The sequence below is a fragment of the Scleropages formosus genome, chromosome 20, assembly GCF_900964775.1.
Source record: "Scleropages formosus chromosome 20, fSclFor1.1, whole genome shotgun sequence".
Classification (NCBI taxonomy): domain Eukaryota; kingdom Metazoa; phylum Chordata; class Actinopteri; order Osteoglossiformes; family Osteoglossidae; genus Scleropages; species Scleropages formosus.
Genome location: NC_041825.1, coordinates 16,099,504 through 16,116,989, shown reverse-complemented (window position 1 = coordinate 16,116,989; position 17,486 = coordinate 16,099,504). Strand labels below are relative to the sequence as shown.

Genomic DNA, 17,486 nt, shown 5'->3' with positions numbered 1-17,486 from the left:
GACGCTCTAGTTCTCATGGAAAGAACAGCGTTTAATCTGACCAATTTCTCTCGGGACTGAGCTGTGAACAGTGAAATAAATCAGTGCCTTGCACTTCGTGTCTTTGCACAGTGCTGCATCCTGTTTTTTTTACATTACATTAACAGCAGTAGAATAACCAGCACAGATAAAATGCTTAACAAGCAACTTTTTGTATAGTAATGCAAGATTTACAGTTTAATCTAAACGGCAGCTATGCAACCAGTATTCGCACAGCGCTCCAGAAATGACAACGGCAGTGTTTTGAGAACTACATTTCCCGAAAGCCTTTTCGTCCATCCCGACGTCCACTGCTCTTCCTGGTTACCTCGCAGAAACGGTCGGGCTGTTTATTTGGGAAACGGCTGTCAATAGACCTCTTCGAATTAGCGGGGGTGTCAGTGGCTCCTTTCCTGGGAAAAATGTGTGACGCGGGGGTATGTCTCTGTCAGCACTGTTATCCCTCATACGCGGCCAAGTTTGTTCTTTAAACTTTCGTTGTAGCTTAGCGAGTAGGAACGAGTTAGGTCGCTGCCTCAGATTTGAATGATCGACGACGGGAGACAGTTTTAGCTCGATGCGATGGCTTTTGTGTGAGATAAATCTGTCAGAAACAGTGTTGTATCGTTATTATTAGCGCGCAGCTTTACGGTGAGTTTACTCAGTTCGTGCAGCATGTCCTTACTACTGTGTGAGTTCGGGGTGCCTCGATCGCAGCCACTGCTGCAGCAGGAACGGACTCGAGCGGTGCTCGATCGCTGAGCCTCACGCGCCGGGCCACGCGCTCGCACTCGCGGACGGTGGAGACCCTTAGCCCTGATGCTTACACACATATCGCTCTAGCATGATCGGGGTTTAAAGAAGAAGAGCTCGATTTTTTGTCTGTGCAGTTGAGCCGTGGCGTGGTAACTCATCGGTTCTGTTCTCTTCTTTTCCGCAGGACAGCACAGTACGTGTCTGAGTGTAAACGATCCCGCCGCTCCAAATTACACACACACACACACACACACACACACACACACACACTTTCAGAACCGCTTGTCCCATACGGGGTCACAGGGAACCGGAGCCTACCCGGTAACACAGGGCGTAAGGCCGGAGAGGGAAGGGGACGCACCCAGGACGGGACGCCAGTCCGTCACAAGGCACCCCAAGCGGGACTCGAACCCCAGACCCACCGGAGAGTAGGACTGCGGTCTAACCCACTGCGCCACTGCGCCACCGCACCCCCGCTCCAAATCAGAGCCCAGTAAATTTAGTGAACTTTTTTGCACAGGAAACTCTTTCGGTTGCCTTAACTAACTCTGTTTTACTCGCTGTGCTCCGATGCACATCTGGCTGCTGCTTCATTCATTAATTTTTAATGTCACTTTCTAGTGGCGTGAAGTCTTTAATTTTTCCGATTAAATTTTCAGGCACGGGGTTTCAAAGAGAGAGCAGTGTGTGTGTGTGTGTGTGTGTGTGTGTGTGTGTGTGTGTGTGTGTGTGGAAAGCATTGTAATCGACTGTGTTTCACCTAGTAATGGAAGATTATTATGATAAATTATGGCAGCACTTTTTTGGACTTTTTTCTAAACTAGTATGGAAACAATAGGACAGCTGGTAGTGCAGTGGTTAGTGCTTCTACCTTTGGACCTAAAGGTTGTAGGTTCAAATCCTACCTTCACTGTAGAAACCATGAGCAAGGTACTTACTCTAAATTGCTCCAGTAAAATTATCTGCTGTATAAACAGGTGTAAGTTTCTTTGGAGAAAAGCATCAATTAAATTAATAAATGTCGAGTGCTGTTAGCTTGGGTGTGGGTCATATTTTTCCAAAACCCAAGTTGGGTTTATTATTCTTTTTTGTAATCAGCGGAAGAGTAGCTCATACATATTTCACTTTCCTGTTACACATTTGAATAAATGGACTCTACATCAAGGGGGGTGGGGTGGTGCAGTGGGTTGGACCGGGTCCTGTTCTCTAGTGGGTCTGGGGTTCGATTCCCACTTGGGGTGCCTTGTGATGGACTGGCGTCCAGTCGTGTGTCCGTGTCCGTCCCTTCAGCCTTATGCCCTGTGTTGCCAGGTTGACTCCGGTTCCCTATAATCCCATATGGGACAAGCAGTTCAGAAAGTGTGTGTGTGTGCTCTGCATCAGAAATGTCTAACCCAAAACATTGAAACTGCTTAGACATTATTCCCTGTGAAACTTACTAAGAATAAAATTTAGCTTACTGCCTTTTCCATCTTTCTGAGCAGCAAACGGTGGATGATTCCCGCACTTTACATCACTGTTTTCATGAATTCATTAAATTAAAGCAAATGTAAATTATAGTCCTCCAGGGGTCCTTAGCAGTGATTTGAGAGAAGGCAATTGGCCCGTCTCTTTAAAGTTGCGCCGCGCTGATCTTCCGATGACACGGAACGGGCAGCTGGTTGTGAGGAAGACCCTTGATTGGTGCATTTATGGAAGATAAAGAGCACCTTCAGAGGTTCCAGTGTCATCTGTTGAGCACTCTCTGTGATCCTGCACAGCTCCTTGCTTCGGTATCATCGTGGCTCCTAATGGTTCTCACTCTTGTTGTGATGTCTAGCTTGTATTCCTCTTTGTCTTGTTTTTACAGTGTTCACTCTTTCCTGTGTAGAACCCCAGGCCTGCAAGGCAGTGACTGCGAGGAGTGAAGGGGCAATCCAGGGGAAGATGGACGAGTTCAAACGCACCTACCTGCGCTTCTGCAAGGAGGTGGGTGTGGAGCCACAGGAGTCGGTGCTGACTCAGCTCCAGGAGATGCGTGGCACCGCGGGCGGCTCTCGACTGGATCTGGCTGGGCACAGCCTCTCCGTGGACACATGTGCGGTGCTTGGCAGGGTCCTACAGAAGGACACGCTTTTCACGGAGGTGGTCCTCAGTGACTGCATGCTCAGTGAGGAAGGTGTGTGGACCAGCATGCAGCTCTGTTTTTCTTGATCCTTTGCAGCAATCTCTGTGGATCTCACATGGTGAAAACCTACCGCTCAAAGTCGTCACTCATCTGACACCTCCTTTTTATGCATTTGTTCAGTTGGATGTTTTCTGGTGCAAATTGCAGTCCATTGTTCAAGGGCACTACAGCAGGCCACTTTCTAGCACTTGATCCAGCATATTTTGTTACGGGGTCATTTCCATAACCACAGCGCTGCCCTGCTCCTGTACTGAGGTTTTCCATTATATGAACGTGGTGGTAAATATACGCTGTGTTTCTTTGCATTCTCCAGCACCTCACCATGTCATTGTCTCTTTCGTTGTCACACTGCAGGTACCAAACTTCTGCTTAGCGGCCTCTGTTCCAACGCAACCATTAAAATTCTTGACCTTAAAGTAAGTGCAAGATTGACAAGTGCGGAGAAATAGCTTGTCAGAGTACAGCTAAGTGGGAGGGGGATTGGATTCACTTTCCGAATGAACGCATTCTTTCCTTATTTTTCGTTAAGGGCAACAACATTAGAGGAACTGGAGCCGAAGCAGTGGGGAAGATGTTAGTGCATAACAAGACTTTGCGCCGGTGAGATGTTTTTATTTACAACAGTGGAGACCTCCTGTTGCAAGTCTACCAGTGCTTGGGTGTGGTGCAGTCAATTTTACTAGCTGTCCAAGAAGAGGATTATTTATAGTCTTTTACAGTTCTTCATTTAGCTGACACTCTTCTCCAAAGTAAATGACAGTGTTAATCTACCTACAGTTATTTACCCATTTATACAGCTGGGTAATTTTCACTGGAGCAGTTTAGGGAAAGTACATTCCTCAAGGGTACAACAGCCAAAGGTGGGGATTAAACCTTCGACCTTTGGATCCAAAGGGAGCAGTGCTCACCACTATGCTACCAGCTGGCTTGCGCAGTGCTGACTGATGCACCGTTGCAGACTGACCCTAGAGTGGAATGCCCTGGGCGTGTGGGATGAGGCTTTCTCCATTTTCTGCGAGGGTCTGGCCTCCAACAGCTGCCTCGCCCAGCTGGACCTGCGCAACAACCAGATCAACCATCAGGGGGCGACGGAGCTTGCACTGGCTTTGAAGAGGAACAGCGCCCTGCAAGAGCTCGGTGGGTCTGCGCACAGTGTGTCACTAGTGTGCGTGTCCACCGCACAGTCATATCAGAGGAGTTGGGGAGTGTCTCAAGATCAGTAGAGACTCATGCAGTGCTACTTCAGATTATTATTTTCTTCCTCTTTCGTCTTCGCTGTGTGACTTCCTCGTTACTGCAGTATCTCAAGATTTATTTAGAAACGTCAAATATAAGTTTTAATCTCGTCTCATATGATCGCTTTCATTACGGCAGGTTTTCCACATAAACCATGCTGATATTTAAACATTCAGCATTTATTAATATTAATTATGTTTTGCATTCGTTACTTTTAGATTACAGTTAATATTAATAGGGAGACAGAAATGCTTTAAGAAATTTGATGTAATCAAGAATGAAGTGCAGTAATAAGTACGTTATTGCTCAGATAGTTGTTGGAAACATCCATGGCAGCAGACTGTATCAGTTGAAATAATGTCACCAAAACATTGCAAAAAACCAAATGAAGAAAAGAGACATGGGTGTGCATATTTTATATTCCATATTCCATGTGCATATGTCTTTTTGGGGGACAGATTTGAGGTGGAACAACATAGGACTGCTGGGAGGCCGTGCAATTTTGGAGGCACTGCAGAAGAACCATGCCCTGGTGCAGCTGGAGATGACCGGGAATAACATCCCCAGTGACACGCTCAAAGCCCTTGGTAGGCTAGGGGACAGCCCTCGCTCACTGTCCCCTATCAGTCTGCTGTGAGGAATCTCCATTATACCACTGTCTTTTATTCCTTCCCTGCGTACAAAGTGGGGTTTTCATACAGAGTGAGTCATGAAGCTTATAATACACTCCTAGATATTTCCCTGAAGCTAATCAGAGTAAAAATGTAACTTAGGGGTACAACAGCTGAGCATCCTGGGTTTGAGCTGCCAGCATTTTGTTCACAAGGTCTATTCCGCGTCTTGTATTCGTGGGGATTTTCTGAGGCTTGACATAGCCGTTCTTTCTGCTGATGACAGAGCAGGCCGTGGAGCACAACATGGACCGGCAGTCCACCCTGAGGGAGAGCCGCAGCCGAAGCCAGGTGCTCAGCAAGGAGATCCAGAACCTGAAGGAGGAGAAGGGCCGCCAGGTGGGCAGTGCCGATCACGCAGCGGCGCTGTGTTTGTGCAGGTGGGCAGTGGCGTCCGCTCAAGTGCGCTGGGACGTCCCTGTGAGTCTAGCTCTCGTTTTATGCGTCCTTACAGTTCTTGGCACTGATGGAGACCATTGACAAGCAAAGGGAGGAGTTGGGGAGAAGCAACAGGTCAGTGTGACTGAGTGAAAACTAAACGTGCAGTTCATTCAGAGCTCTTCTGGACAGTAACTCAAGGCCACTGTGGCGAAAAATAACAGACTCCGTAACCACTCAGTAACTAAGTAATGCAACATTTTATAAATGCTGCATTCGTACTGTTTTTCTATGCACCAGTCTTGCGTTATATTTACAAATATATATGTATTTTCAGTGAACTCTGGTTGCCATTTGTCATCCTGTTTTTTTTGTTTCTTTTGAGTTATTCCTCCCCTCTGTCCATAGGACATCCTCTGTACGCGTTGGGCAGCTTCAGGAAGCTCTGAACGAGAGGAAATCGGCAGTGAATTCTCTCACAGCCAAGTAAGTATGTTTCAGATTCACCTTTGGGTGATGGAAGCCCAAAAATAAAAATATTAAAAGATTATTAAGAACTTCACAAAAATTACACATTTTCAAAATTGAAAATTATGTCTCTGAACATTTTAGATAAAACTGCTGGGGGATAACCTAAGCCTTCAGTTTTTTATCTAGCAAAAGAAATTCACTATTTTTTTATGACACTTAATACACACACACATTTTCTGAACCGCTTGTCCTATATGGGGTTGCGGGGAACCGGAGCCTACCCGGCAACACAGGGCGTAAGGCCGGAGGGGGAGGGGACACACCAAGGACGGGACGCCAGTCCGCTGCAAGGCACCCCAAGCGGGACTCGAACCCCAGACCCACCGGAAAGCAGGACCCGGTCCAACCCACTGCGCCACCTGTGCCCCCCACGACACTTAATATAACTTTAGTTATGTGGGTTATGACTGGGAATAGGATTTCAGAGTAGGGTTTTATGTCTAAGTACAATTTTCCTTTAATAAAATTACTTGTTAATGAGGTATTCCTCACAAAGCACTATTTGCCATTTTTTATTTTTATAGATGTGAAAGAGAAGTAATATTTAAATAAATTAATCATTAAAAGCTGGAGAAAATATACATTTGTTTAAAGTTCTAGGAAAGCAAGTTAGTTTTTTTTTTTTTTTTTTTTTTTTTTTTTTTTAAAAAAGTGAAGTTATTTTTACCCTGCATGACCCATTTTGTGCCACTGCTTGTCTCTGTAGGCTCTGGCTGATAATACCCAGGTATTAGCACTGTAAATCAGGACTCACCCCCCCAGGGAACCTTGTCTTGGAAAATGCAGGTCAGGGCTGTGGTGGGCAGAAGGCTGTCACGCTCCCTGCCAGCTGCAAACCGCTGCTTAGGCTGCCAACTTGGGAGAAGAAGTGTTTGTCATAGAAAACTACTAATTACTTACTCCTCTGTTCAAAATAGGTTTTGTATTCTTTTTAATTTCTTGCATGCGGGGGGCGCGGTGGTGCAATGGGTTTGGCCAGGGCCTTCTCTCTGGTGGGTCTGGGGTTTGAATCTCACTTGGGGTGCCTTGTCATGGACTGGTGTCCTGTCCTGGGTGTGTCCCCTCCCCCTCCAGCCCTGTGCCCTGTATTGCCGGGTTAGGCTCTGGCTCACCGCAACCCTGTTTGGGGCAAGTGGTTTCACTCTGTGTGTGTGTGTGTGTGTGTGTGTGTGTGTGTGTGTGTGTGTGTGTGTGTGTGTGGGGGGGCATTTTATTTATTACCTGGTAGAAGATTAAATGCACTGAACCACTTGGAGAGAGCTCATAAAAGCTTGTTGGTCAGTGAGACTTTTATGCAGTGAAGATATTCCAGGATTTAAATCTGAGTCTTGAGACTTATCCTCCAGTTCCTTAGAAAAGACAAGATCTGGTTGAAATTCCGCTAAGGTAATAGTAATAACAGTTCTTATTTGTGCTTAGAGTAGCTTTGCAGAATAGTTTTTCCCATTGTCTGTCCTCTTTGTTTGTATTAGTTTTTTCTTGCTGTATCCCTGTGTTAAAGCGCTCTGTGTCACTGCGTGAGAAGAGCACTCTATAAAAAATAAAAATAATAATAATAGTAGTAAGTATCTTATATAAAGGCAATCTGGTGGTGGTGCTGAGTCCGTGCAACAGCCGTGTGAATCAGGCCAATCCACCAGTTCCTGGTTGTCCACAATCACGTTTGAGTTCCTTGTTGCATGGTCAGTTTATAATGATGTGTGTGTCTAAAGTGGAGGACGGCTGTACTATTTCCCCACCATTTGGGTAATTTCCACAGCTGTGTAGTGAGTGAGACAGCTGTCGCCACCCCTCAGCCCAGACTGGGATGGAAGGCAGGGGGCCCGGGACACAGGCCAGTGCAGGCCAGGGATATTAATAGGGGCCTTACAAAGAGCCTCATTCTTCCAGAGCACGTGTGGAGGTCATGCCTCACAGGGATTGGGTTGCACTGTGGTGCCGAGGACTCCAGCAGCTCCCCACACCTGGGAGGTGTGAGCTTATAGAGGTCCTGCCCCAGTCACCACCTGTTTGGTGCAGCACAGAGGTTCTAATTAGTGCACCACTCCAGGCCTGGGGTCAATTTTCAGGACATTTTCAGGACAAATCAGGCTCCAGCTTGCATTTACTTTTATTTATTTAGCTTACGATTTTCTTCTGCGTGACTCATAGTGTTAAAGATTGCTGAGAAATTTGTACTGGAATAATCTAAATTAAGAAGTTTGCACAAAGGGTACTAGCCTGGAAAATGGGATTTGAACTCAGGTCCTTTAAATGGAAGGCAGCAGCATGAAGTACTGGGCTACCTGCTTATTCAAGACAAGGTTGTGCTTTAAGACCATACAGAAGGTGATGTGCTTTTCTGTCTTGAATATTTATCTTGTATATGTTAGTCAAGTCTTGGAAACCTGGGCTCCAAACCAACACTTTCGGTAATCTTTAACGGCATGTATCCAACAGACTTATACCATGGAGGGTGCTGCTTGTTGACCAGAGTCTCAGGAGACGTCCAGCTGAATTACCCGGATTTATTCAGTATAATACTGAGCTCTATAAATGGGTAAAATTGTGGCCCTTCAGGTACAAGTGTCAGCTAAGTGACAGAATAACAAGGGTTACTTTGAACAGCTTGAACAGACTGGGTTCATGTCATAGTAAAGGCAAAAAGCATCATGATATAAGTGATGCCCCTTTTTTATTGTTCCTTCCTTATCTTGTGCTCTTGTTCAAGGCAACTTACATTTATTCATTTAACAGACCCACTGGAGAGCAGGACCTGGTCCAACCCACTGCGCCACCGCACCCGCACCACGATAAAATGATGACAATCCAGGATGAAACATTGTGTTTTCAGCTATAAAAATGAACCCAGCACTCTGACTACACAATTTTTAAACAGAAGAACATGATAAACAAGATGAGAGCGATACCTTCAATGAAAGATATGCTATTACAAACAGAGAAGAGTTAAGAACAGTGAAATACCATGATGTTGAGTAACGGAGGAGATGCTTAAAGAGTTGCTCGATAGCGAGTGAAGTGGTGGGTCTGTGTTCTCCCTGGGCAGGCTGCAGATGACGGAGGCTGCCCTGGCGCTCTCCGAGCAGAAGGTGCACTCCCTGGGCAAGCTCCTGAGCCAGGCCAACGCGGAAAAAGCAGAGCTCCTGGACCGCCAGGCCCGCGAAATAGCGAAAGAACAGGAGGTACGAGAGCAGCTTGTGGAGGTTGTTGAATGGTACCGGAAAAATAACACGATTTTATAAGACGGCTGTTTTGCAGGAGAGCGTGATGAGGGAAGGCAAACTGCTGAGGGAGGTGAATAGTTTGACTGAACAGAACCTACAATTGAAGAATAAGGTATTATTAATATGAGAATGATTATTCCATTGTTTATTTTTCTTACTACATACAGGACCAATCATCTGGCCAATTAGTCAGCGATCTGCAAATGTCTTATATCTCTGGGAATTGCCGTAGAACAGGTTTCCTACTTAAACTTGTTAACCGATCACCAAACAGTACACACACACACACACACACACACACACACACACACACACACACACACACACACACACACACACACACACACACACACACACACACACACACACACACACACATTTTCAGAACCGCTTGTCCCATACGGGGTCACGGGGAACCGGAGCCTAACCCGGCAACTCAGGGCGTAAGGCTGGAGGGGGAGGGGACACACCCAGGACGGGACGCCAGTCCGTCGCAAGGCACCCCAAGGGGGACTCGAACCCCAGACCCACCGGAGAGCAGGACTGTGGTCCAACCCACTGCGCCACCGCACCCCCTTGTCACCAAACAGTAGTTTCTAGCAAGTGTACTGGAGCTTTTGAAAAGGGGGTGCGGTGGCGCAGTGGGTTGGTCCTGGTCCTGCTTTTCGGTGGGTTTGGGGTTCGAGTCCTGCTTGGGGTGCCTTGCGACGGACTGGCGTCCCCTCACCCTCTGGCCTTACGCCCTGTGTTGCCAGGTTAGGCTCTGGCTCCCCGCGACCCTGTGTGGGACAAGCGATTTGGACGGTACTCGAGCTTTTGGCTGGTACTATATTTTATGTAGTTCTGTACACACCACACCAGCTACCATCCCCTGTGATGCCCAACCAAAATATTATCATAGTAAATCATTTGTCCATCTCACGGTTACCAGCTTTCTGACTTGTTCTCTTTTTTATTTGCCCTTGTCTCCATGTGCTGTGCTGTTGCTCTGTTCCGCTCATGTCTGCTGCTGTCTGGTGTGTGTGTGCGCCCCTTCTCGACCCGTTGTCATCTCTCTGTGTGTCTCCCAGGTTGAAGATGCAGAGCGGAGGTGCAAGGCTCAGCAGGATCAGATCTTTGAGCTGAAGAAAGAGCTGACCAACACGACAGCAGAGCTCAAACTGCGCTTGTCACAGGCGGAAGGTAAGGGGGTGCTCATCCCCGTCCATGTTGAAAATGGAGCATGCATAAATGGCCCGGGATACACGCAGTCACGCTGAGAAGTACAAGGCTGTCATTTCCAGTGCAGTCATGGTTCACACTGCAGTTTCAGGTCCATTGCTCAGTTTTCAATCTTCATACAAACTCAACTTACAAAACCATGTCATATTACATTTCATATCTTGGTTTTTTTATGCTATTTAACATTTTCTTACTCACTTTTTTTCCTCACAATTCTCATCAGTAAGACAGTTTGACATGTTCACACAGCATACCAATTTTGCATACCAAGGTCCAGAAGCACTGAGGTACTATTCAGGGCTATTCTGAGGACTGGTTTACGAAATTTAATCACTGAAACAGTAGTTGAACTCTTGCTGCGTTTCTGTTGCCAGAATAAATGTCTTAATTGTTGCTTTATTCGAAACTTGCTGCAGAGATAAATATCACCAAGTTTTGACATCTTTGTTTTATTCACATTGTCTCCTAGATGTTTGCAATCCCTGGTAATTTTCTAATGAGACATTTTGTCTATAAAATACATTAAGTTGAAGGGCTGGCAACTGATCTCTGCAGCAGGATGATCATCTGGGTATATAAGTGCAGCCTCCTGCTGTCAGAGGGGTACACAGATGGACAGCTGGTAGCACAGCAGTTAGAGCCACTGCCATGGGACCCAAAGGTCATGGGTTTGAATCCTAGCTCTAGTACCTTTGAGGAATGTGTTTATCCTGAAAGTGCACCAGTATAATTACCCAGCTGTGTAAAGGGGTAAATAACTGAGTACCTTAACATTGTAAGTCACATGGGTAAATGTAAGATGCATGGGTTATTCTGGGCATATTCATACATTGGGTTAGTGTGTTTGTCCTCTTCTTGATGTATACACATATGTGTCTGTTTCATTCATTTTAGCTTCCATTGCACAAACCACAGGCTTTCAGACTCTACATGTCTATTGCAGTGGTTTTCAGGATTGATCTTCATGTAAACCTTGAGTCTTCTGGGTTTTGTTGCTGCTAAGGGCTTAAAATTTTTGTTCATTTAACCTTTAATTGACTGAATCTCGCAGTTGCAATGACATTAAAACCAAAAAGTTAGCAGAGGTGTCAGTACGTGTTTTAAATCATGTGAAATTGTGAGGACTCTTAGAAATACAGGTGTTTTATTTATTTTTGGTTTCCCAAAAGTGCGGTGAAAAATAATTTTTAAAAAAAAGCAAAACTGGTTTTGAACCTCATTTGAATTGATCAGTCTCTCAGCTGCTGAAAGGCTAAGAAAGACTGAGTTGAGTTGTAGCAGCTATCTAAACTGAAATGAGAAACCCTGTATCATTCATTTTAAGATTGAGAATTTAATTATGAAAATTAAAAGTCTTTGATAAGCTCTGTAACATGTCAAGGAGGGGATGGATGGATGGATGGATTGATGGATGGATGGATGGAGTAATACTAACACCATAGCAAACATGTTCAGTTGAAACTTATTTAAATTGTTTAGTCAACTTGATATCATCTCTTTAAAGCACAGTTACTGACAAAATGGGCTTTGTACTGCTATTACTGTATAACCGTGTACCCTCTGCCCACCTTTAGGAGGGCTGCTTCCCTCTACAAAACACCTTCCACTGGATGTCATATCTCTGTTTCGGTGCTGCTGCAAAACAGTGTGCCCTCCCAGTCCTGTTGCTTTTCGCATAGCAGTGTGTGGTGTCACCAACGCAGGCTGGAGCAGGTGCTATGAGAGCTTACTGCTTCATGCTCACTTGATAATTTCCTTCACAGAACGAAAAGCCCATTTCTTCCTCTCTTTTTTCTCCTGTCACACTGCAATCATCTACCTCACAATTTCACATGATTGTTGAATGCAGTTCTATAGAATAATTTGCCATTTCATTCACTCCAGTGAAGAAAGGGCTGTAACTCTTCTGTGCTCCTTGCAGCAAAAGCACCATATACTGTATACTGCGGTAAGCAAAGGCAAAGGTTCAGGAACCACTATTATGTGTGGAATAAGAATGGTTCTCAAAAAGAGTGGTACACTTATTTTTCTTTTCTTCCCTGTGTCTTCTAAATATTTGTAAGAATGTTTGTAGGGAGGTTATATATGAAAAGAGAAAGATGCTGCTCTTAGGCAGTCTAAAACATTGTCACTGCTAAGGAAAAACATAGATTTTTTAGAAAACAGTACTGTTTAGCAGTACTGACTCTTGTTCTGGCAGAACACTCATAAGCCCAGAGTTTTTGTGGTCTTTTGTTGAAATTTTCAGTACTGCGGCGGCTTAGGAAGCATCTCGGATTTGCTTAGTGGTGTTAATGTACACTGGGTCCATGTGGTGCTTGGAGACGTCTGTGAAGAAATCGGTTAATGCAGATGTTTGTGCCAGCAGAAGACACTTAATAAATGTTTGCCAAGATCACAAGGCTTGTTCGACTAAAACTCATTATGTAATTTGCGGTGTTGTTATTCTGTAGTAAGGTGTTTGGAGTATTATGTACAAAAGTCTGTCGAAGCTTTTTGATGATAAATTTCCATATTTACAGTTTCAGTCCATGGATAGAATATTTGCAATATCATTTAACCTTTTTTACAACAGAAAAATTCAACGCTGATATGTTGTACCTTTAGTATAATTTTAGTATATGAAACAGTTAATAGTTGCTCTTCTGGGTAGCCTATTCTGTGTTTGTCCTAAACAATAAAAGAATTAGTACCGTTACAGGTGTGAAATTTATTATAATGCTTCTCTGCTTGGGGGGCACGGTGGGTTGGACTGGGTCCTGCTTTTCACTGGGTATGGGGTTTGAGTCCTGCTTGGGGTGCCTTGCGATGGACTGGTGTCCCATCCTGAGTGTGTCCCCTCCCCTTCCACTCCTTAGCCCTGTGTTGTCAGGTTAGGCTCTGGCTCCCTGCCGCCCCATATGGGACAAGTGATTTCAAACTGTGTGTGTGTGTGCTTCTCTGTTTAAGCAAAAGTACAGTTCGTTCTGTGTTCATAAAAATCTCAAGTTTCTGTGTACTACTTTATGGTATGCCATGTTCTTGTTTTTCCTTCTTACAAAGACTGAATTTTAGTATTCAACATCATTCCTCTCCCCAGAGCGTTTGGACATGGAGAAAAAGCGATCCAAACAGGCTCTGGATGACATGGACAATCTGCGTCAGAAGGAGGTGAGAAAAACAGAAAATGATTAATAATCAAATGTTCTCGGGAAAAAAAAATCACAGCTCGGGTAGAATGACAAATTTTTTTTCCATTTTTGGTTCCATATTCTGTAATTTCATCCCAGTGAAACATTATTCAAGATCATGATTGCCTCCTTGCTAAACAGAGATAAAACAAGTGTCAAATAATATACTGCAGTAAATTACTGTATTGCGTGATTCGCTAATACCAGTTCAATCTTTTTTTCTTTAAATCCTTGTAGAATTTTTCAGTTCTATTTATTTCACCTGTTCCTGTCCTCCAGAAGTACTTCCATGCCCTCAACCCAAAAATCAATAACAAAAAATGCAACACAATCCAAGTGGAAGTGCAAGGTTAAAGCTCAGCTTTTACACCAGTCGGACGCCCAAACTTGAGATGCACAGTGTGGCTAGACGCCAGTGAAGGCTGTACATACTATGTTGAGCTCGCCCACATATTATATTCACCACACCAACATGATCCCAGATGCCTGGTACTCCTGTTCTATTATTGTTATTTAAAGGGTACAACAGGTACTATAGTTTAGTTTTTGGAGCCCTTGCCTTACAATCAAAAGACCTGGGTTTGAATCTCACCTCCTGCTATAACACCCTTGGTCAAGGCACTTATAGTAAAAATTTTCCACACACACACCGCTTGTCCCATACGGCGTCACGGGGAGCCGGAGCCTAGTCCAGCAACACAGGGCATGAGGCTGGAGGGGGAGGGGACGCAACCAGGATGGGACGCCAGTCCGTCGCAAGGCACCCCAAGTGGGACTTGAATCCCAGATCCACCGGAGAGCAGGACCTGGTCCAACCCACTGCGCCACTGTGCTCCCCAAAAATTTTCCATCAGTATAAGTTATTGTTCAGTAGCTTAGTGTACAAACCTCATATTGTGAGGCACTTTGGAGAAAAAAAAAGTCAGCTAAATTATAAAATTGCTGCTCTTCTTAGTAGGAATAATAACATGCCATCTAACACACACACACACTGGCCAAAACCACTTGTTCCAAGTGGGGTCGTGGCAAACCAGAGCCTAACCAGGCAACACAGGAAGCAAGGTCAAAGTGGGAAGGGACACACCCAGAACGGAACGCCAATCCGTTGCAAGGCACCCCAAGCAGGACTTGAACCCCAGACCCGCTATGGAACAGGCACAGGCCAAACCCATTGTGCCACCGCATCCCCCCCAACCATTTAATACAAGCAATGTTATTAGAGATGATGCATAGTTACATTGCAGTCATAGCACTGCGGAGTACTGGTTGAGACTTTAAATAATTCTTGCAATGGATGTTGTCTTTGCCTTCACTGTCATGCGGGCACAATATTAGGTGGACCATGTAAATCGTCACCTGGAGGAGACGGAGCGAACGCTGCAGGAGCGCATTCTCAAGCTGGAGGGGCTTCGTATTCAGCTGGAGGATGTGAGGGACTCTTTGAGCTCTGCTTTGCACACACAAGCCATGCCTTGATTCCTATCAGATGCTCCCATCTGCATTTGTACAGCCTTTGTAATTTACTCAGTCTGCTTTCCTTCCCCCTCACAGTCAAAATAGCCCAGTATATATTATACAACGTGTAATCAGAGGCATGCTTGTGTGCCGTTACGGACCCTTGAGCCGCATGCGCATTCCGTCCCTCCAGGAGCTGAGCCGGGTGAAGGCTGCTGGTGTGGCAGAGAGAGCGCAGGCTGAGGAGGAGCTGGGAAAGGTGCGCGCCCAGGTGCGCCTGGAGGAGGTATGCTGAACCCCAGGTTCGAGAGCACATACGCTGCAGAATGTGAGGGCTGGTAGGTCCAGCATTAGCTGGATGTAGCAGTCTGTGAACAGTTTATGGCCTCTGAGCTGATCTCACCCTTGTTGAAGGCTGCAGTGATCTTACACAGGAAGCTGCTTGCCAACGATAGTGTAGCACCACATCTCTCTGTATGGTTTCATGGCATATATCAGTGTTTATTTTAGTCCACCAGGAAGCTGACATATCTAGTACTTCACAGTAAAGTGTTGCTACCCACAGTGGGTTAGTTTGTGTGACAACCACATAAATATCATAGCTGCCCGAATGAGAATCCTGGACCACTTCAGAGCTGAATGATGCCTGTTGTTTTGAAATTCCCTTTAGTTGTATGTTTGTTTGTTTATTTTGATTATGTGGGTTTCGGAAGCATACCTTAACCGTATAATGAGATGTAATACAGAAGTATTGCTGTGATGGTGACTTGAGGTAGGTTCTTCTACAGGGTCCCTCAGTGCAGGGCCCTGGATCCTCATTTGGACTCTGTTCTGGCCCTACAGCAGCACCGCATGAGCAGCCTGGAGGAGAAACTGCGGGCAGCCAGGCAGTCGCGGGACGAGTCCCAGGCTCATTGCTGCCAGCAGAAGCAGACCATCTCTGAGCTACAGGCTAAGAACAGCCAGCAGAGCCTGGAGATGGATGGACTACGGCGCAGGATTGAGGAGCTGCAGCAGGTATCTGTTGCTGTCGTCATTGTTGCAGTCATGGAGTATATACCACATGGTAGATACGCATGAGCAAGCAGTTGTCGAACGCTGCGATGGGGTCTAGGAGGTGATCGGGAAGGAGCAGGAAAAGGTGGCCGAGGTGAGCCGTGTGCGAGTGGAGCTCCAGGAGCAGATTGGCCATCTTCAGGCAGAGAAGACAGCCCAGGGGAGCTTGAAGGAAAAGATTGCTGCTCTGGAGAGAGAGATGAAAGGTGAGACATCCTCTGTCCACAGGTTTATTGCTAATGTTCTTCAGCTCTTTTATTACATTTACATTTATTCATCTAGCTGATGCTTGTCTCCAAAGCAGCTTACAATGTAAGGCTTGTGTACTGAGCAATTTACAATGAAAGTCTGTCTATACAGCTGAGTAGTAGTCTTCATTTTTTATTTACTGGAGCACTCCATGTACCAGCACTCACAAATCAGTTCATCTGGACTCACTCTCCTGTTCTGTTTGGGTACATTTAACTGTCAACTGACAACCGGGTGGGGAAACACAGGTGACGTTTGCTCTGGAACCATGAATATTAAAAAATTCACTGCTTGTAAAGTGAAAAATTTGTAACTCATACATTAACACGAGGACCGACTGTATTTCCAAGACAAGGAAGTTTTGAAAGTGTTAGGAAATACTGTTGTGGAATGAAACACCTTGGTGTGAGGTATGTTTAATATAAACTCACCATGCAACAGGTCTGACGTTTTTATTATCATTTCATTGACCACAGTCTTCAGCGCAAAGTCTATAGTGTTTCTTAAGGCTTTGAAAGTGTGGAATGAGGTAACGGACTCGTTTGCTCTTGTGCGGCCAATGGCACGACAGCGTTAAGCAGTAACCACCGGGAGGCCATGCTGGACAAGGAGAGTGAGGTTGCCTCCCTGCTGGAGAGGCTGCGCCTTCGCGAGTCTGAGATGCAGCGGATGCGCGAGGACGAGGCGCAGAGGGCCAGCTTTCTGCAGAATGCCATCCTCACGTACGTTCAGGGCTCCCCCATCGGCCACTACAGCCCCAAGAAGTGACGCAGACACAGGGAACTTCTCGCAAGTTGGAGAGCGGGCTCCCAGTTCACCATCGCCGGAGTCCACACGCCAGCAAGAGACGCCGACACACCGAGAAGCACACGCCAGCGCAGCACTTCTCCATAAATGAAATGCAGTCTTAATGCTGTTGTGTTTTCATGCAGAAAAAAAAACTATTCAGCAAACAGTTTTTTCTGAAGGTGCTAAATGTTACTGTGGTGAAACGTAAAAATGTGTTTGTAAATGTCGACCGGTATCTGAATCTTGAATAAAGTGTACAGATGCTGTACAACTCATGACTGTGTTGGAAGCAGGAGCATTGAGAGCTGTTGGTTAAAGAGTTCAAAGTGTGATTTCCCTATTTTAGTCTTTACTCTTCAGTGGACAAAAAACCATTCTGGGAAGGCTTTTGTAATGTATTTTTATACATATATATTTGTGAAGTGGTACTTAATATGAATTCATGTGACATTTTTCAGCCAAAGTCGTGTTAAACACGTATTTTTGTTTCATACCAGCAAGATGTGCTCTTTTGTACTCTCATCACGTTTTGAAAGAATAAATTTTGTGGAGGTGAAAAGTTTTG

The 17,486-nt window shown here is 45.4% G+C and overlaps 1 protein-coding gene across 3 annotated transcripts; it reads left to right on the top strand.

Moving 5' to 3' along the window:
- The first annotated feature begins 347 nt into the window (after positions 1-347).
- On the top strand, positions 348-17,468 carry lrrc45 (leucine rich repeat containing 45). Of its 3 annotated transcripts, XM_029246532.1 has the most exons (20): positions 348-455; positions 959-967; positions 2,393-2,546; positions 2,645-2,932; positions 3,296-3,357; positions 3,471-3,541; positions 3,900-4,078; positions 4,636-4,764; positions 5,075-5,187; positions 5,303-5,361; positions 5,635-5,712; positions 8,804-8,939; positions 9,016-9,093; positions 10,052-10,163; positions 13,282-13,352; positions 14,708-14,800; positions 15,021-15,113; positions 15,671-15,844; positions 15,942-16,089; positions 16,704-17,468. In XM_029246532.1, the coding sequence occupies exons 4-20, from the start codon at positions 2,701-2,703 to the stop codon at positions 16,898-16,900; spliced, it is 2,025 nt and encodes a 674-aa protein (XP_029102365.1). In that variant the 5' UTR covers positions 348-455; positions 959-967; positions 2,393-2,546; positions 2,645-2,700; the 3' UTR covers positions 16,901-17,468. The 3 variants fall into 3 exon arrangements, with proteins under 3 accessions (XP_029102365.1, XP_018616965.2, XP_029102366.1); XM_018761449.2 differs by lacking the exons at positions 959-967; positions 2,393-2,546; XM_029246533.1 differs by lacking the exons at positions 348-455; positions 959-967; positions 5,303-5,361 and having other exon boundaries at positions 2,174-2,546; positions 5,075-5,228.
- Positions 17,469-17,486: the final 18 nt, after the last annotated feature.

Excerpts from the sequence above, each read along its gene's own strand:
- lrrc45 (XM_018761449.2), top strand. The coding sequence starts at position 2,701 with ATGGACGAGTTCAAACGCACCTACCTGCGCTTCTGCAAGGAGGTGGGT. Across the intron at positions 14,801-15,020 it reads TTCGTATTCAGCTGGAGGAT|GAGCTGAGCCGGGTGAAGGC; the intron begins GTGAGGGACTCT and ends CCGTCCCTCCAG. Across the intron at positions 15,114-15,670 it reads CCCAGGTGCGCCTGGAGGAG|CAGCACCGCATGAGCAGCCT; the intron begins GTATGCTGAACC and ends CTGGCCCTACAG.